The 18,885-nt window shown below is 43.7% G+C and overlaps 1 protein-coding gene across 1 annotated transcript in view; it reads left to right on the forward strand.

Moving 5' to 3' along the window:
- Positions 1-18,885, forward strand: part of cftr (CF transmembrane conductance regulator) — a 54,704-nt gene that overhangs the window by 31,901 nt on the left and 3,918 nt on the right. Inside the window, exons 13-26 of the mRNA XM_034685268.1 lie at positions 1,888-1,974; positions 2,714-3,503; positions 3,623-3,751; positions 3,830-3,867; positions 4,964-5,250; positions 5,361-5,440; positions 7,696-7,846; positions 12,231-12,458; positions 13,138-13,238; positions 13,338-13,568; positions 14,486-14,641; positions 14,785-14,874; positions 14,976-15,148; positions 17,435-17,540. Of these exons, the coding sequence (XP_034541159.1) occupies positions 1,888-1,974; positions 2,714-3,503; positions 3,623-3,751; positions 3,830-3,867; positions 4,964-5,250; positions 5,361-5,440; positions 7,696-7,846; positions 12,231-12,458; positions 13,138-13,238; positions 13,338-13,568; positions 14,486-14,641; positions 14,785-14,874; positions 14,976-15,148; positions 17,435-17,540 (2,647 nt within the window). The remainder of the gene's footprint in view (positions 1-1,887; positions 1,975-2,713; positions 3,504-3,622; positions 3,752-3,829; positions 3,868-4,963; positions 5,251-5,360; positions 5,441-7,695; positions 7,847-12,230; positions 12,459-13,137; positions 13,239-13,337; positions 13,569-14,485; positions 14,642-14,784; positions 14,875-14,975; positions 15,149-17,434; positions 17,541-18,885) is intronic.

Raw genomic sequence — 18,885 nt, forward strand, 5'->3', positions numbered from 1 at the left:
AATCAATCAATCAATCTTTATTTGTATAGCGCCAAATCACAACAAACGTTATCTCAAGACGCTTTTACAAACATAGGAGGTCTAGACCACTCTATGTCAAATTATGGACAGAGGCCCAACTTCAAGACAGGGTAAGACTCAGTCTGACCCCACCTTAATCCACTATGAGCATTGCACATCGCAGTATTTAGCTAGTTACAGTGGTGAGGAAAAACTTCCTTTTAACAGGCAGAAACCTCAGGCAGAACCAGACTCATGTTAGACAGCCATCATGCCTCGACTGAGTTGGGTCTGGAAAGACAGATAGAGGGGAGTAAGAGAGAGAGGTGATAGTGATGAGACGAGTCGTAGAAGCTGTTGCCGCTGGAGTCCAGCACGTCCGTATCAGCTGGAGTCCAGGTCATCCACAGCAGGAGGACGTCTACGGCAGCTCAGAGGAATCTACGAGACAAGGGAGCTCAGGGACTCCAGAAAGGTCTATGGTTAGTAACTTTAATGGGACAGGCAGAGTTAAAGTAAGTGATGAGGGGGTTGGGGGGAAGAGGGTGAGCTAGGATCCCAGTGTGTCAGTGTGCCAGTTCCCCCGGCAGTCTAGGCCTATTGCAGCATGACAAAAGCTGGTCCAAGCCTGATCCAGCTCTAACTATAAGCTTTATCAAAAAGGAAAGTTTTAAGCCTACTCTTAAAAGTGGAGAGGGTGTCTGCCTCCCGGACCCTGACTGGTAGATGATTCCAAAGGAGAGGGGCCTGATAACTGAAGGTTCTACCTCCCACACTACTTTTAGAGATTTTAGGTACAACTAGCAAGCCTGCATGTTGGGAGCGTAGAGTTCTAGAGATCAAACACAATTAATTGCGATCTTATCATTTTAACAATAACACACACACGTGTATGTGTGGATATATATTAAAACAGTGGCAGACAAGCAACTCCTGTGTTCTGCAAGGTTATAGGACAGTGTTTGTCAAGGAAATCTTGTTGTCTGGAGATAAATGTAACTGCAGTTTCTCTCTATTCCTTTACATTACAGCTCCTAGAGCAACAAGCTGATCTGAAGAAATGTGATGCTACTATCGGTACCCATTTCCTGATGCAATGCACAACAGCATTTTTATTTAAACTGCACAGGTTAGAAAATACCCAGATTACCTTTAACCTTCCTTTAGTTTGAGAAGGATCTTAAAAGGCTGATAATACCAGCTGCTCCCTTGTGGATCATAGAGAGCTCCAACAAATAGCTGAAGCATGTAATGGCAGCAATTTCTCAATGAACACCAACATGTTCACTTCTGCAATCTCTATCACTGTAGGAGGTCTGCAATATAAACATAGCTGACAGTGAATACATTCAAATGCTCAGTTTTAAGACCATAAACCAATCATGGTTATCATTGTCATCACTTCAAGCCAATAAAAACATCCTCTGAGCAACATTTATAGGTATTTGAGATTACATTTGTAACAGTGTGTGCAAAGTGATGAACCTCTATTGTACATAATCATATCTTCTGAAGCTGGAAACTCTCATTCATCATTGTTATCTGTGTGTCGGCCTGCAGAGTACCCAAATATTGTGTTTTATGATGTTACTTTTTAAAAGACAAGTGTCGTCGACGGCCTCAGTCGAGCTTTATTACTCCATTAAATCTAAGTGTAGTCAGTCACTCTCATCTTCCCATGCAGTATTTATTGCTTTAGTGTCCTGGCATCAATTTGCCACCACTCAGAGGTTTTCATGCCTTCAGCTGTTTCTGTAAATACCCACTTGAATTGATTTATTCCCACAGGTTTTTGACTTCCTCATTCACACCTTTGTTGTTCCTTCTCTCTCTCTCTCTTGTGCTTTTCGCTCTCTGTGACTCACTGTGTGTTCTTCGCTCCCTCAGGGCTGTGTACAAGGACGCAGACCTCTACCTGCTGGATGCACCTTTCACCCACCTGGACATCGTGACGGAGAAAGAGATCTTTGAGAAGTGTGTATTCAAACAGAGTGTCTTTCATGTGGAGGAGGTGGGGGGTGGAGGAGCTAGAGTTAAAGTTCACGGTCAAGGACTGGAGAGAAACGGCTGTGTCATTGTTCTGTAACCTTCTGAGGACATGAGAGTTGATGATTTTAAGGCGAGTTAAAGGGAATTATTGTTTTGATAAAATCCTACAAACTTGGATATTAGACATTTTGACACTGTAGATCAGGGGTGTCCAAGCTTTTTTCAAAGAGGGCCACATTTGATATTGTCAGAATACATCAGGGCCAGCGGCTCCTACTGAGACTTAGGAATCCTAAAGGTTATATATGAAATATCTATTTCACTCTTCTTTTTCATGTTGTTTTTAAAACTTTTCTGACCAGCAGACAACATTTCATGACAAAATAATTATTTTTGAACATTTTTTATGCACCACATGTTTCCCTTTTCTGCACAATTTCCTAATTTTGATCTTGTCTTGTGTCCTCTTTTGTGTCTTCTGAACTTTTAGTGTTCATCAAGAACATTTTCAAGAGTCCCAAGAGTTCTTGTGTTTCTTCTTTATTGCCGTCTTTCAGAATTCCCGGTGCTGATGATTCAGAATGTGATTCATTTCTTTGCTATAATATAATGGAAGCTTGAGGCCATAAATAAATGGACCTTGGGCCGCGATTGGCCCCCGGGCCGTACTTTGGACATGCCTGCTGTAGATGACAATGCCTCAATTCTCTTTATCTCTGCACAGATGCGTTTGTAAACTGATGTCCTCCAAGACTCGTATTGTGGTCACCAGCAAGTTGGAGCATCTCAAACGCGCCGACAAAATCCTGCTCCTTCACAACGGAGACTGCTACTTCTACGGCACCTTCTTAGAGCTGCAGGCGAAGCGACCTGACTTCAGCTCCCTCCTCCTCGGGCTTGAAGCTTACGACAACATCAACGCAGAACGCCGCAGCTCCATCCTCACTGAAACTCTACGCAGGGTCTCCATCGATGAAACCGCAGGCTTCCGAGGCCCGGAGCCTCTGCGCCAGTCCTTCCGCCAGCCACACCCTCCGATAATAGTCTCAGGACCCCAAGGTCATCCTGGAGGTGACGGCTACCCAGAGAAACGCAAGCAGTCCCTCATCCTGAGTCCTCTAGCAGCTGCACGCAAGTTCTCCTTCATAGGGAACTCCCAGCAGACTGCGAACGCTCCCCAGTCCATGATGACTGAGGACGGGGTTCGGGAGCTCTCTGATAGGAAATTCTCTGTAGTACCTGAGGACGATCAAGTGGAGGAGGTTCTCCCGAGGGGGAACGTGTACCATCACGGGCTGCCGCACCTCAACGGGCAGCGGCGTCAGTCTGTCCTGGCTTTCATCACTCACACTCAGGGCCAGGAACGCAGAGAGCAGATGCAGTCCTCCTTCAGGAGGAAGCTGTCCATCACGCCGCAGTGCGACCTGGCATCAGAGCTGGACATCTACGCTCGCCGCCTGTCCAAGGACAGCGTTTATGACATCAGTGAGGAAGTGGACGAAGAAGACATGGAGGTAGAATCTCACTTTTAGCTTCTGCTTCATTTTCAAGATCATAAAACTCACAAAATGTTTCAGATTTTAAATCAAAGTTTAGTTGAATTAATACATTCTGCAAATCTGTTTCTTCACAGCAATGCTTTGCAGATGAACGGGAGAACGCCTTTGAAACTACCTCGTGGAGCACATATCTACGCTACATCACCACAAACAAGAGCTTAGTCTACGTCCTGCTCTTCATCCTCTTTGTCTTTATCATTGAGGTAAACTGATCGCTGTTTTACATTTATTTTTAACCATTTTGATAGAATTAAAAGTATGTTTCTTCTCACCTTCAACAGGTTGCTGGTTCAGTCATTGGAATTTTCCTCATTACTGAGTAAGTGAAACTTTTCATTCTCCTTGAAGCCGAGACAGAAAGGGTCTCAGTGCTCTGTCTGCATTTGCTGCATTTGCAACATGTTGATGTATTCAAACTAGATTACTTATTCCATTCAATTCCACATGAGGCTTTTTAGTAGCTCTCACATCACATTCATACAGAAGAGGATAAGGGCCACTGTCATTCTGACGGCTAAATTCCACGGGACACGTGTTTGTTTCTATTCTAGTCAATGTGTTAACTTCCACTGGATCCGCTCCGTTGCTTTCCCTCTGCGTCTCTGATATAGCAGGTCGAAACCCTCCGGATCAGAGACGCAAGGCTTCTTCTTTTGCTGGATGCCTGAGTTAGGTGCATCAATCTCAACAGAGCAGATGGAGCGGGACAGGAAGTCAGGCACCAAAACAAAATGAAAACATCCGGTTAATTTTCAGAATAAAACACTCTGTGTTATCACCAGATCGTATTTCACTTAACTACAACAACAAACCGTCAGAGGTCAGAGGTTTTAAGAGGACCAGAAAGACAACATGGATGAGGAGAGGAGGAGGAGGAGAATCCTTGATTCAGTGATTACTGTGGGAAAACACAGTACATGACTCCAGCTGTCCGGCCGTCCTGCTTAGTGTTTCGTTCTGAAAACGCAGCCGGTCGGTGTTGGCTGATGAGAGAGCACGGAGCCGGACCATAGCAGATCAGACATAGACTGAACTTGGATCTGGTAGAAGTCCCGGGTGAGATTAAAGTCAGAATTCTAGGAAAAATTCAGAATTCTGACTTTAATCTCAGAATAAAATAAAGAAATATTGCACTTTAGTTCTTTTTTTTCCAGTGACCCTAATCCTCTCCCATACGTTTTTTTATGAATACACTATTCATTCAAATACTGATCGTTGTACGCATCCAAAATATGTAAAAACATCACATCAGTGCTTTTAAATGTTGGGTTTTCTATGCTGAACATTCCTAACCAGGTGAGAATAAAGATGAGTTTTACTTAATTGCCCCCTGATGAAATTATCTCTACAAAGCAGCTTTATATTGACATAAATCAGTCAGTGTTTCATTCTCAATCCCTGCTCTGTCCTACCAGTGAGATCTGGAGAGATGGCGCCAACCCTTCCTCTCCCAACTACATCGACGAGCAGCACCCCAATGCCTCCTCCACCCCCGTCCATCTAGCAGTCATCGTCACACCCACCAGTGCTTACTACATCATCTACATCTACGTGGCTACATCAGAGAGTGTGCTGGCTTTAGGGATCTTCAGGGGTCTCCCGTTAGTGCACACGTTACTAACTGTGTCCAAAAGACTGCACGAACAGATGCTGAGCGCTGTGATACGAGCCCCCATGGCTGTGCTCAACACCATGAAGACGGGTGATTTCCTCTGCTTTCTCTCTTTAGATGAACTAACAGCTGAAAATGTTGTTTTTATGTTTGTGTTGTCATGCAGCTTCTGTAAAGTGCATTTCTTATTTTCTTTCCAGGTCGGATCATGAACAGATTTACAAAGGATATGGCCACCATCGATGACATGCTGCCTCTGGTCCTGTTTGACCTCATACAGGTACTTTACCCATTAAAAAGTGACTATCATGCTGCTTTACGTAGCTACTTCTACAAACTTCATGTGGCGCAGCACACACAGCCATCATTAAGGCACCACAGTTGGCGTGCCTCATAGTACAATGATCATCTTTGCATTTTATTCCTTTTAAAAAATAGAAAACTACAATCTCACACAGTAAATGTAATTCAAAGAGTGGCTAAAAGGGTAAAACCGAGGCTAACGTATGTAAGGAAAATGCAAACAGAAATGAGAAGCCCAGAAAGACCTCTGACAACTAAAGGAACATGTGTGAAACTGCAGGGAAAAGATGAAAATGTGAATAACATTTCTGTACATGCATCTCAAGGACTAATTTAAAGTTAAGTTTTTGGGGGAATTCTGCATAAATTAAATAGGAACGCTAAAGAGAGACAGGGAATGTGGGGAGGAGAGAGAGGAGGAGGACATGCAGCAAAAGGTCGAGGCTGGGAGTCGAACCTGTGATCACTACAAGCCTCTGTCTTGAGCACTCACTTAGGCGATTGATGCCAGGACACTAAAGTAATAAATACAGCATGGGAAGATGAGAGTGTCTGACTACACTCAGATTTAATGGAGTAATAAAGCTCGACTGAGGCCGTCGACGACACTTGTCTTTTAAAAGTAACATCATAAAACACAATATTTGGGTACTCTGCAGGCCGACACACAGATAACAATGATGAATGAGAGTTTCCAGCTTCAGAAGATATGATTATGTACAATAGAGGTTCATCACTTTGCACACACTGTTACAAATGTAATCTCAAATACCTATAAATGTTGCTCAGAGGATGTTTTTATTGGCTTGAAGTGATGATACTGATAACCATGATTGGTTTATGGTCTTAAAACTGAGCATTTGAATGTATTCACCGTCAGCTATGTATATATAGCAGATCTCCTACAGTGATAGAGATTGCAGAAGTGAACATGTTGGTGTTCATTGAGAAATTGCTGCCATTACATGCTTCAGCCATTTGTTGGAGCTCTCTATGATCCACAAGGGAGCAGCTGGTATTATCAGCCTTTTAAGATCCTTCTCAAACTAAAGGAAGGTTAAAGGTAATCTGGGTATTGTTTAATCTGGGCTCTGTTAAATGAAAATGCTGTTGTGCATTGCATCAGTAAATTGGTATGAATAGCAGCATCACAGTTCTTCAGATCAGCTGAAGGGGATTGACATTGAAGGGGATGTCTGGTGTTTTGAAATCCAGGCCCTATTTTCTTGCTGTGTTGAGGATCTTAATGACAAATATTTGAGATATTTGAGAGACAAAGTTTTTGGCACCAGTAGATCGCTGCAACCCAACACGTTGCAGGCCAAAATGTCTGCAGAGTAATGCCTACAGCAGAGGCACTCCATCGCGGCAATAATAGTGCTTGTTTTTATGCTCTGACAGGCTTCGGTTGTTATTCAGTTGTGGGACAGAGGATCCCTCCTTCATTCCATTAAAGTAAAATCAGTCGTTCAATTTCAAACTTCTCAGACTCCATCCACAAAATCAGGAAGACTGGAACTGCTCGTTCAGGGCTGCTGATCTTGATCTGTGCGTCTGTTTTTGTGGTTTGGCTAAACCTGATCCAAGACAATATTTGTGTAACACAAAATAACACAAAGTCCAATCTGTGCGGCGCCCCGTCAAGGACTAATGAAACAGAAAATGTCAAATTGATGGCTATTTAAAAATGTCATCATTGTAAAATTGTTTAAGGGCGCCGCTGTTGGCCTTGCGGTTTAGGCGTGCACCCCATGTACAAGGTCTATGATCCTAGTTGAAGCGGTAGTTGTCGTTGTCTCCCCCCTGCTCTCTGCTCCCCACATTTCTTGTCTCTCTTCAACTATCCTATGAATAAAGGTGAAAATACCACAAAAATATATATCTTTAAATTGATCAAGGGTTAAAAGCTCTGTCTATGAGTGTTCTTTTCAAGTTGCATTTCATAAATGTGAAAGTGAGGATGACCAATGCGTCTTGAGTTACATGGGAAAGTTGTTGGAAATGGTTAAAAAAAACAGCCGATTGAGAGATAGGACAGTGGATCAAGCGAGTGAGGAATGACATGGGGTAAACTGACTGTAGCTTCTGCACACAAGGCTTGTCATTTAACCACTGAGCTAAACCAGCGCCCCAAATGTTGTAATTATTAATTTTCAAATTTGGACTTACTCGTTTGTGCTCATCAGTTTAAGTTAAGTGTACTCTCTTATTTCTTTTGTTTCCCTCCACCAGCTGACACTGATCGTCACAGGTGCCATCTTCACCGTCTCCATCATGCGGCCTTACATCTTCATTGCTGCCATCCCGTTGGCCGTCATCTTTGTCATCCTCAGAAAGTACTTCTTAAGAACGGGACAGCAACTCAAGCTGCTGGAGGCTGAAGGTGAGAGCTGGGGAGGGAATATGAGTGTGAGACGTTACACTGAAACAGGGCTGGTGCAAAGAGTCTCTGTGTCATTGCAATGAATAGAAGTTACAGGCAGGCTGCTGCATGATTTAAAAGGTGACATATCACGCTTTTTTCATCAATATATATTGGTCTAAGAGGTCCCCAAAACATGTCTTTAAAGTTTATGCTCAAAAAAACACTTTGAAATCAGATTTTGGCATGCCTGAAAAGTCCTCTTCTTCAGTCCTCCTCAGAACACTCTGTTTTCCCTCTGACCACGCCCCCTCAGGAAGTGGATGTGGCCTCGGCTGTCCAGCACGTTGATCTAATGTTTACATGTTGGCTGAATATACACGGCTGCTCAGAGATCACGTTACTTCAACCCTCTGAATCTGATCCAGAATCTGATCCTGACGGAGAGGCGCCTGTAGCAGGACCTTTCTGAAGGATTGGTCACAGATTTTGTGTTTCTTGTTGTTTTATTTGTCAGTATGTAGACGTGTGTCTTGGTACACAGCTACGAACATGTAGCTATGTGGCTATGCTAACTAGCGCTAGCACTTATCCATGATAAATAAAAATCATCCACTAGATCTTCAAATCTGCAGACGTGGGGAGTAAAACCGACCTCTGCCAGAAAGGCAGCAGGACCTTTTATGAAGGATTGGTCACAGATTTAGTGTTTCTTGTTGTTTTATTTGTCAGTATGTCGACGTGTGTCTTGGTACACAGCTACAGCTACAGCTACAGCTACAGCTACAGCTATGAACATGTAGCTATGTGGCTATGCTAATTAGTGCTAGCACTTATCCATGATAAATAAAAATCATCCACTAGATCTTCAAATCTGCAGACGTGGGGAGTAAAACCGACCTTTGTGTTTATTAAGACAGCCTACAACTAGCATGCCTCCCTCCTAAGCTCCTTGTTAGCACACATTTGTGCAGGTAATGAAAAACAGAGGAGGGGTTCAGTATTATTTTATACAGTCTATGGGCTGAACAAGCTCCGAGCTCTGACTCCGTGACAGACCGGATATTGTTGTTACGTAACAAAAACACGGAAGTCTGAAACGGCTCGTTTCACACACATTTACAGAAAGGTGGAGAAATCAGAACAGGGGCAGAATGGATTTCTTTCATTCTCGGGGGGTTTGTAGACAGGGACACATATTTCAGGTAGAGAACCATTAAAAAGTCAATTTTGCATGATATGTCACCTTTAAGAAGTATATGTTGAGTTAGGAGACCTTACAAAAGTAATGTCTACATACAGTGCATCCGGAAAGTATTCACACCCCTTCACTTTTTCTGCATTTTGTTATGTTTTAGCCTTATTCCAAAACAATCAAATACTGCATGTACATAAGTATTCATACCCTTTGCTTTGATTGGAGTCCACCTGTGGTAAAAATCAATTGTTTGGACCTGATTTGGGTTATGGATATTTTCCGGATGCACTGTATGATCCATCATGGCCTGTTAAATATAAAAACCTGCTTCCACATGTACAGTATATACTAAATTTTGACTGGCAGGATTGAAATTAATCGATGACAAATATCCAGGTGGAGTAAAAGTGAGAACATGATAGGAAAACCCAAGAGTGTGATCAGGGGAGGGGAAACACGTGGGCAGACGCCACCGCTGCCGTAACTACCTGTCAGATGCAGAGCTAGTAGACGGCTCAGCACCAAGGGGGCAAAGGTCAAAGTGAAGAACAAAAACGTGACAGAGGCAGGGTCAGAGGAGAGGACGGAGGGGCTGACTCACAGGGGCTGGAACAGTTGAAGGAAGTGAGGCAGGGGAAATAACAAATGCTGTCCTCCAATCAGCGAAGAGTATGGCCTCCCTGTCAAAAAGATTGAAGTCATGTCTAAAAGCTTTTGCTCATGAAACAATAGTTTTAACGTGCTCTTATACTCCCTGAGTGGGGGTTTATTATGAGTGATGTGTTGCTGAAAAGCTCAACGTCTGCTTACACTGGTGGTCATTCAAAACGTGACTATAGTGTTCCTGCAGTTCAGAGCACCAGAATGTGAAAGGATCCAGGATATCTGAGAGTCTGGACTCCATCTAAGAGCAGTGAGTTCAGTGTTATGAAAAGTAAGTAGAAGTTTATAACAACGTGTGCCGTATAATGCGTCTTCACTCAGCACCATCAGACCCTGTCAGTGCTGTAAAGTAATCGTGGAGTGATCAGAGTATGCTCCGTGCAACCAGTTGATTAGAAACCAGGTCACTGGTCTGCTGACGAAAACGCTTCTGTGTGTTTTGGACGTCCCTGCTATGAAAACGATCCTCTCACTGACCGTGACTCTCATGATGACGGCAAGGTTTCCGGAGCTGCTGAGAGCAAGGTGGGGTCAGAGAAATGAGCCGAGCTGGGATTTCCTTCAACCCCATCCTGGTGCGCTCGCAGCCCGTCAGAGAAACTGCAGTGGATGTCATGTGCATTAGTCATTCATATGTTCTGCAGCATTCTTCTTCTGTTTGTAAGCATTGTTCCCTTTACATCACAAATACATACCATACATTTTTTCACTTAAGGAGGGAGAATTCCAAAATATAGATGAGTCATGTTTGCTGCACCTGGGGAGTGTGATAGGGAACCAAAGCAGAAGTGGATGTGTTCCAGTGAAATTACTGATTAACTTCCTGAATTATTCGTGAAGGATGGGCCGAGTGTGAGTCACTCTGCAGGCTGGCAGTGCCATGATCACCCTGTCTCTAGCCATTGACCACTTGTATCACTGCTTCCTTTCTGCATAACCCTCCTCTACCATACTTTTCAAAACCTTGATGGGGGTGTTAGATTTTTCAGTAAGTCTAAATGCTTAACTTGTGTGTCAGATGCTTAAATGGACTTGCCCCTCTGCCTTTAAGCAAACACATAAAGAGACAACAGAGCTGCAGCAGATCCACTGGAGCGGCTTTAAGTGGTGACTGTTTCATTCTGCAGAACATCTTTTTTTTATTTTATTTATTTATTTATTTATTGGCCCTTTTGCCTTTATTTGATAGGACAGTGAAGAGAGACAGGAAATGTGGGGAGTAGAGAGTGGGGGAAGACATGCAGGAGATGGTCGACCGGCCGGGAATCGAACCAGCGACCCCTGCGACGAGGACTATAGCCTCTGTATGTGGGGCGCTTAGACCGCTAGACTGCTGGGCCACCAGCGCCCCCGATAGAACATCTTTTGCTCAAACAGCTCTGTCTGTAAAAGGAGCAAAATCCTGGAACTCTCTACCTGATCACTCTAAACTTAACCAGGTTTAAGAGAGTCACCAAATCCTTGTTAATTCAGCAACAAACCTGCACTGATATCTCAGTTTTTTTGCATGTTTTGTCATTTCCAAATGTGTGTTTTATTGTATCATGCTGTACTAAACATACCTTTTCTTTTTTATATTACTTTTGATTGGATTACACACCTGGGGACACCGGGAAATACCCCAAAATTGGTTCTCCAGTCAGTAGAAAATACTGATCTTACCTAGAAAGTTAAAAATGTCAAATTCAACAGAAAACTTTTAATTTCATAGCTTTTTACTACTGCTGTTTTAATATTGTATCCTCTCAAAAGCCCTTCTAGGGATGGGTGTTGCACACTAGCATTCACTACAAACACAATACTTGCAAGGGATGACTGTCTCAGCTTACCTATGTATACCATATCTGTCCCTAACAAATAAACCATAAATAAATATGTTCCTAAAATGCATTCTATTTCAAGGAAAATATTACATTTTAAAAACAGTAGACACTTTTCCAGCATACATATCCCACAATGCATCCAGTAGTTACAGAGACTGACTCATTCCTCTTCATTTAAAACCCAGCTCCTGTAAATGTGCTTCAGCAGTGTAGTGTGATTGGCTAAATGCAAGATTTTAAAATACACACACCAAAGAGACATCCATGCCTTTCACACACTAAAAGCTAATAAAGTACTCTATACAGTTTTTTCTTCTATGGAACACTTTACAAGGTGTTTTGAACAATCATTCAATGTGCAATTACTGCTGTGCTTGCTTCTGGATACCAAAGTGGCATGCCTCCAACCCAGAGAGGAGGCTTTCAGGAAGTTAATCTGAGCAGTGGGTCAATTATTGTTCAGATGTATGTGACGAATAGTATACATAAAGTGCATGCTACTTACTGTACATACTGCAATAAAGCCCATGACTTATGCAGCAATATTTATTTGACATATTGTTCTCTTTCCCATGGGTGAGCTACTGCAGCAACAGAAAATAAGCTTTGTTTTGCTTCCTGTCACCTCATCTCTCTTGCATCCTGCCACATCTGCAGTGTCAATCCCTGCTGTGCTCAAACCTCACAAACATGATGATTATCTCTTCTCCTTCTCCTGCAGCTCGTAGCCCCATCTTCTCACACCTCATCATTTCCCTGAAGGGTTTGTGGACGATTCGAGCTTTTGGGCGTCAGACCTACTTTGAGACTCTCTTCCACAAGGCGCTGAACACCCACACCGCTGCATGGTTCCACTACCTGGCCACGCTGCGATGGTTCCTCTTCAGATGTGACATGATCTTTGTCCTGTTCTTCACCGCCGCTGCTTTCATCGCTGTTGGAACCAACCGTGAGTGAAGAGATCTCTGTGTGGAGACTGATAGAGGATGCATGGTGGATCCATCAAGCATAGTTTTATTTCAGATGTATTTGAAATGTTTTAAAGAACAACAAACACTTTAAATAAAAAGACAGATTATCATCCAATGAGGTGAAACTGCACAAGCTTTGATTGTAAATGGTGTGCAGCCTTTGAAAGCTGCAGCTGCAGGAGTTTGCACACAATAGAGGGAGGAAGGAACATTGTGAAATTCCATGCAGTTAGTCAGTAAATACTTTATTATTGTGCTTGGGGCCGATGGGGTGAAGAAGCCTCGGTCTTATCTGCGTTCCACAGTGTGCAGAGTCAGATATCAGGATCATAACACGCTGTCTGTGAGCGCCGATCAAACACTGCTGGAATGCCACCGGATAAAATGTCATGTACAGAAGGAAGCGTGTGTGTGTGTTTGATTAAAGAAATGGGAAACACAAGTACACACACGCTGACATGCAAACATGTGTTGCTGCGTCATAGTCTGTGTTTATACTGAGAGCAGATTAAAGGGTCATTTCACAGCTCATTGGTTTCCAATAGAGCCGGTAACAGAGCTGAAATACCTGAGTGTTGTTCTGACATCAGAGAGAGCAGCTGTGATTGGACCGTACTGATGAGCGTGTATGTCTGTGTGTGTGTGTGCACTTTGCAGAGGACAAACCAGGAGAGGTTGGCATCATTGTGGCGCTGGCCATGCTCATCCTGGGAACTTTCCAATGGGCTGTCATCACCAGCATCACTGTGGACGGACTGGTATGTGGTTCACTAACGCAGCTCAGAAATTAACTGTATTCAAACAGAGCTAGTCCCACTAACCTGCAGCTTCCCTCACCGTCTCTCTCCTCCTCTCAGATGCGTTCAGTGGATCGGGTGTTCAAGTTCATCGACCTGCCCCCAGAGGAGCCAATGCCAAAGAAACCTGCGGGTAAAGGGGGCCCTGACCTGGTCATTGACAACCCACACGCCCACGACTGCTGGCCCAACCGGGGTCAGATGGACGTCCAGGGTCTGACTGTCAAATACACCGAGGCTGGACGCGCTGTCCTCGGTGACATCTCTTTCTCTGTGGATGGAGGGCAGAGCGTAAGTCCTGAGACATGGGTTAACTGTATCACATTGTTCTAATGGGACTTGGCTGAGCGATGCACAGATTGGACTTTGTGTTATTTTGTGTTACACAAATATTGTCTTGGATCAGATTTAGCCAAACCACAAAAACAGACGCACAGATCAAGATCAGCAGCCCTGAACGAGCAGTTCCAGTTTTCCTGATTTTGTGGGTGGAGTCTGAGAAGTTTGAAATTGAACGACTGATTTTACTTTAATGGAATGAAGAAGGGATCCTTTGTCCCACAACTGAATAACAACCGAAGCCTGTCAGAGCATAAAAACAAGCACTATTATTGCTGCGATGGAGTGCGTCTGCTGTAGGCATTACTCTGCAGACATTTTGGCCTGCAACGTGTTGGGTTGCAGCGATCTACTGGTGCTAAAAACTTTGTCTCTCAAATAACTCAAATATTTGTCATTAAGATCCTCAACACAACAAGAAAATAGGGCCTGGATTTCAAAACACTAGACATCCCCTTCAATTTCTAGCTTAGAGCAAACTCATACAAAGCCTTGTGTCTGCTCTTTCTCCCCTCTACATCTAGATTTAAAGATTTGTGCTCTTTAAAAAGGGCAGCAGTAACAATAAAGGCGTTAGTCCTGATTTAAGTTTAGAGTAGTGCTCTCTCTCTTTCTGCTCCTGGCTCTGAATCCAGTCAGTACTAGCTCAGCCTCATGAATCCTGGAGGACAGCAGAGCTCAATAAGTGTCTCCACTTTACCCTCATCCCATTAGCTTCTCTACGGCCTCCTGATGAACTGGCTGATGAAAGAGCTTTTAAACTCTTAATTACCGTGAGGCAGTTTGCATAATGTTCATTAGGATACTGTGCACTGAGTCTGCATGGTTTAAATGTGTGTTTTCATGTGTGTGTGTGTTTGTGTGTGTAGATAGGTCTGCTGGGTCGGACAGGCTCGGGGAAGAGCACCCTGCTCTCCGCTCTGCTGCGTCTCGCCTCCACTGACGGAGAAATCTCTATTGACGGCGTCTCCTGGAGCTCCGTGTCCCTGCACACGTGGAGGAAGGCGTTTGGTGTGGTGCCGCAGGTTCGTCTAAGACTCTCTGAGCCTTTTTTTAACTCAATCTTAATTTAGTTTATCACAAGCGTTAACTCACGACTCTTCAGACACTGAATCTGTAAATGCTTCAAGACTCATCAGGATGAAATGTTCATGTCTGTTTTGATCAGAGAGTCTTCATCCTGACTGGAACCTTCCGGATGAACTTGGACCCTCATGGACGGCACAGTGACGAGGAGCTGTGGAGGGTAGCTGAGGAGGTGAGTTAATAAAATCGCTCGAGTGCTGGAAGGATGTGTTACCTCTGTTGAATGAGTGCAGTTCTGATTTCTCAGTGTCCCTCTGTCCTGTGTGTCCTCAGGTGGGCTTGAAGTCGGTCATCGAGCAGTTCCCAGACAAGCTGGACTTCCAGCTGGAGGACGGAGGCAACGTGTTGAGCAACGGACACAAACAGCTGCTGTGTCTCGCCCGCTCAATCCTCAGCAAGGCTCGCATCCTGCTGCTGGACGAACCCTCGGCCTACCTCGACCCCATGTCAGTATCAACCCTAAACACTCTGTGTATGTTTGGTGTGTGTGTGTGTGTGTCAAACAAGAGGCTTCAAAACACCTCCACATGGAATCTCAGTAGTTGCATGAATGATCTGGAACCTTAGTTTCCAGACTTTATTATGAAACAAAGCCGATCATTTGTTGTCCAAACAGAGGAAAGGATCTAAGACCGGCTCATTCGGGACCTCCTGTCAATAAATTGAAGACAAGAATCAGATTTTTATGTAGTACTAAAATTAAAATTGTACCTTTCCTACTCCCACTTCCCATTAATTATTGTGTCAAATCTTACAGAAGGACATTTGAATGCATCCTAGGTTCAATCAATCAATCAATCAATCAATCAATCTTTATTTGTATTGCGCCAAATCACAACAAACGTTATCTCAAGACGCTTTTACAAACATAGGAGGTCTAGACCACTCTATGTCAAATTATGAACAGAGACCCAACTTCAAGACAGGGTAAGACTCAGTCTGACCCCACCTTAATCCATCATGAGCATTGCACATCGCAGTATTTAGCTAGTTACAGTGGTGAGGAAAAACTTCCTTTTAACAGGCAGAAACCTCCAGCAGGACCAGACTCATGTTAGACAGCCATCATGCCTCGACCGATTGGGTCTGGAAAGACAGATAGAGGGGAGTAAGAGAGAGAAGTGATAGTGATGAGACGAGTAGTAGAAGCTGTTGCCACTGGAGTCCAGCACGTCCGTATCAGCTGGAGTCCAGATCGTCAGCAGCAGGAGGACGTCTACGGCAGCTCAGAGGAATCTACGAGACAATGGAGCTCAGGGACTCCAGAAAGGTCTATGGTTAGTAACTTTAATGGGACAGGCAGAGTTAAAGTAAGTGATGAAGGGGTTGGGGGGAAGGGGGTGAGCTAGGATCCCAGTGTGTCAGTGCACCAGTTCCCCCGGCAGTCTAGGCCTATAGCAGTATGACAAAAGCTGGTCCAAGCCTGATCCAGCTCTAACTATAAGCTTTATCAAAAAGGAAAGTTTGAAACCTGCTCTTAAAAGTAGAGAGGGTGTCTGCCTCCCGGACCCTGACTGGTAGATGATTCCAAAGGAGAGGGGCCTGATAACTGAAGGTTCTACCTCCCATACTACTTTTAGAGATTTTAGGTACAACTAGCAAGCCTGCATGTTGGGAGCGTAGAGTTCTAGAGGGGTAATAGGGCACTATGAGCTCTTTAAGATACGAGGGTGCCTGATTTTTAAGGGCTTTGTAGGTTAAAAGAAGGATTTTAAATTCTATTCTACATTTTATTGGGAGCCAGTGTAGAGAAGCTAACACTGGAGAAATGTGCTCCCTCTTCCTGGTTCTAGTCAATACTCGAGCTGCTGCGTTTTGAACTAGCTGAAGAATCTTTAGAGACTTATTGGGGCAGCCTGATAAGAGGGAGTTACAGTAATCTAACCTGGAGGTAACAAGTGCATGGACTAGTTTTTCTGCATCGCTCTGAGATAGGAAGTGTCTAATTTTAGAAACATTGCGCAAGTGAAAATAGGCTGACTTTGAGATCAATGAATTCTGGATGAGCACCAGATTTCATCATTGTTCAGTTTTTGTCAGAGATGACTGCTCAGTGTCAGGGCACTTGATCTGTATTTATTTACATCACAACGATCATGTGTGTGACTTTGTTTGTCGATGTCTTCACCTCCTGCTCATTCCTGCATATCTATGTTGTTTATATACCAACTCTGAATGTCTTCTAGAAATCAAAAGACCTTCACGTTTCTTAAAAGTAGAGTTTCTAACTTGACAGTAGCAGTTCCTGATAATTTAAGCCTCTACCTCCCATACTACTTTTAGATTCTGACCCAGCGTTCATGGGGAGCAAAGCTTTGTGGGTTAAAAAGGAACGAGGACACGGTTAATGGTGCGCCCACAAACACAGCTGAGACCTGACAGTGATCAAAGTTTGGCGTGTTTTCTTTGTGTTGGTGGCACCATGATTTCAGCTGAGGTCATCTCAATCCAACATGTGTGGTGTTCCTGTCATTGCATATGGGGACAATCTACAGTACTTAGAGTAGAGTCGCCTGTGTGTGTGTGTGTGTGTGGTGGAGGTCTTGATTGTAAATGAAGCCTATAATGACCAATCTAGTTTAATTCTGCCTGCTCTTTCATGTTTGCCTCAACAGGAGCAGAACGCTGAGCTAATGTTTTAGCAGCCAAGAGAGACAGCCTTTGATGATGATGCTGATGATGACGATGTTATTGATAATGAAGATTGGTTGTGTGTATGTGTGTGTGTGCAGAACGTTACAGGTCCTGAGGAAGACGTTGAAGCATGCGTTCTCTGGCTGCACTGTCATCCTCTCTGAACACAGAGTGGAGCCGCTGCTGGAGTGTCAATCCTTCCTGGTGAGTTTAAGATCATATTTTGGAATTATACTTATTAAACCTGATCCGCCCACTTTTAAATGTCCTGTTATACAATGATAGATTATTATAGTTCAGACCCTTATGTTGGGTGTGTGGGTCTGCATCTGTGTGCTGGACTGTTTGAGTGACAGTAATGAGGGCATGTTTTGAAACAAGCAGCTAGCGTGACAGTAGCATGAGGGAGTGACCTCTGTGTTACAGAAGAGAGTGAAACTGTAACCAGGACGAGGACTAAATGGTGCATTTACTTGTTTGATATATGACTATAAAAAAGGCAGCAGATATGATGTCTTTAGAGAATATATCATGCAGAAAATAAAGTGATTTAGAAATGATGTCGTCTCTTAGTTTGTCCAGCAGAGGGCGCTCTAATTCATGCATCTACAGTCCTCTCAGCACTGTCTGTAGCAGCTTCAAAGCTATTGGTTGAAAAGTGTATGTAAGGGCGTTTATTATCTTATAAGGTTAATTGTCAGAGGAACAGCTTTATAAGGAGATGCAGAATCCACAAAGATTAAGTCTGTTTCAATTCAAGCAAAAACAATCAGTGCATCGTCTACCCTATGGTATAACAAGAGTTCTTTTTACCAGGCCAGTGTGTTCTCTTTTTTACCTCGACATGTTTCGACTACAAACTTCCTGCAGACAACCACGCCCCCTGTTGTCTGACAGTCTTAGGACAGCATCCCGGGTGTGTGACAGCATGTAGGCCCCCTCATCCCGGTTTACTGTCTGTTGGTGTGGATTTCTTTATGGCAAGGGTAGTATACGGGTGGCCGTAGATGGCAAGTTCCAAACATGTCCTTGCGTACATAAAATAAACGTCATCAGTCCAAAATCTTGCGTTTATTTAAAGGTGACATATCACGCTTTTTTCATCAATATATATTGATCTAAGAGGTCCCCAAAACATGTCTTTAAAGTTTATGCTCAAAAAAACACTTTGAAATCAGATTTTGGTCTGCCTGAAAAGCCCTCTTCTTCAGTCCTCCTCAGAACACTCTGTTTTCTCTCTGACCACGCCCCCTCAGGAAGTGGATGTGCCTCGGCTGTCCAGCACGTTGATCTAATGTTTACATGTTGGCTGAATATACATGGCTGCTCAGAGATCACGTTACTTCAACCCTCTGAATCTGATCCTGACGGAGAGGCGCCTGTAGCAGGACCTTTCTGAAGGATTGGTCACAGATTTAGTGTTTCTTGTTGTTTTATTTATCAGTATGTCGACGTGTGTCTTGGTACACAGCTACGAACATGTAGCTATGTGGCTATGCTAACTAGCACTAGCACTTATCCATGATAAATAAAAATCATCCACTAGATC

Source organism: Notolabrus celidotus, chromosome 6 (genome assembly GCF_009762535.1).
Source record: "Notolabrus celidotus isolate fNotCel1 chromosome 6, fNotCel1.pri, whole genome shotgun sequence".
Classification (NCBI taxonomy): Eukaryota; Metazoa; Chordata; class Actinopteri; order Labriformes; family Labridae; genus Notolabrus; species Notolabrus celidotus.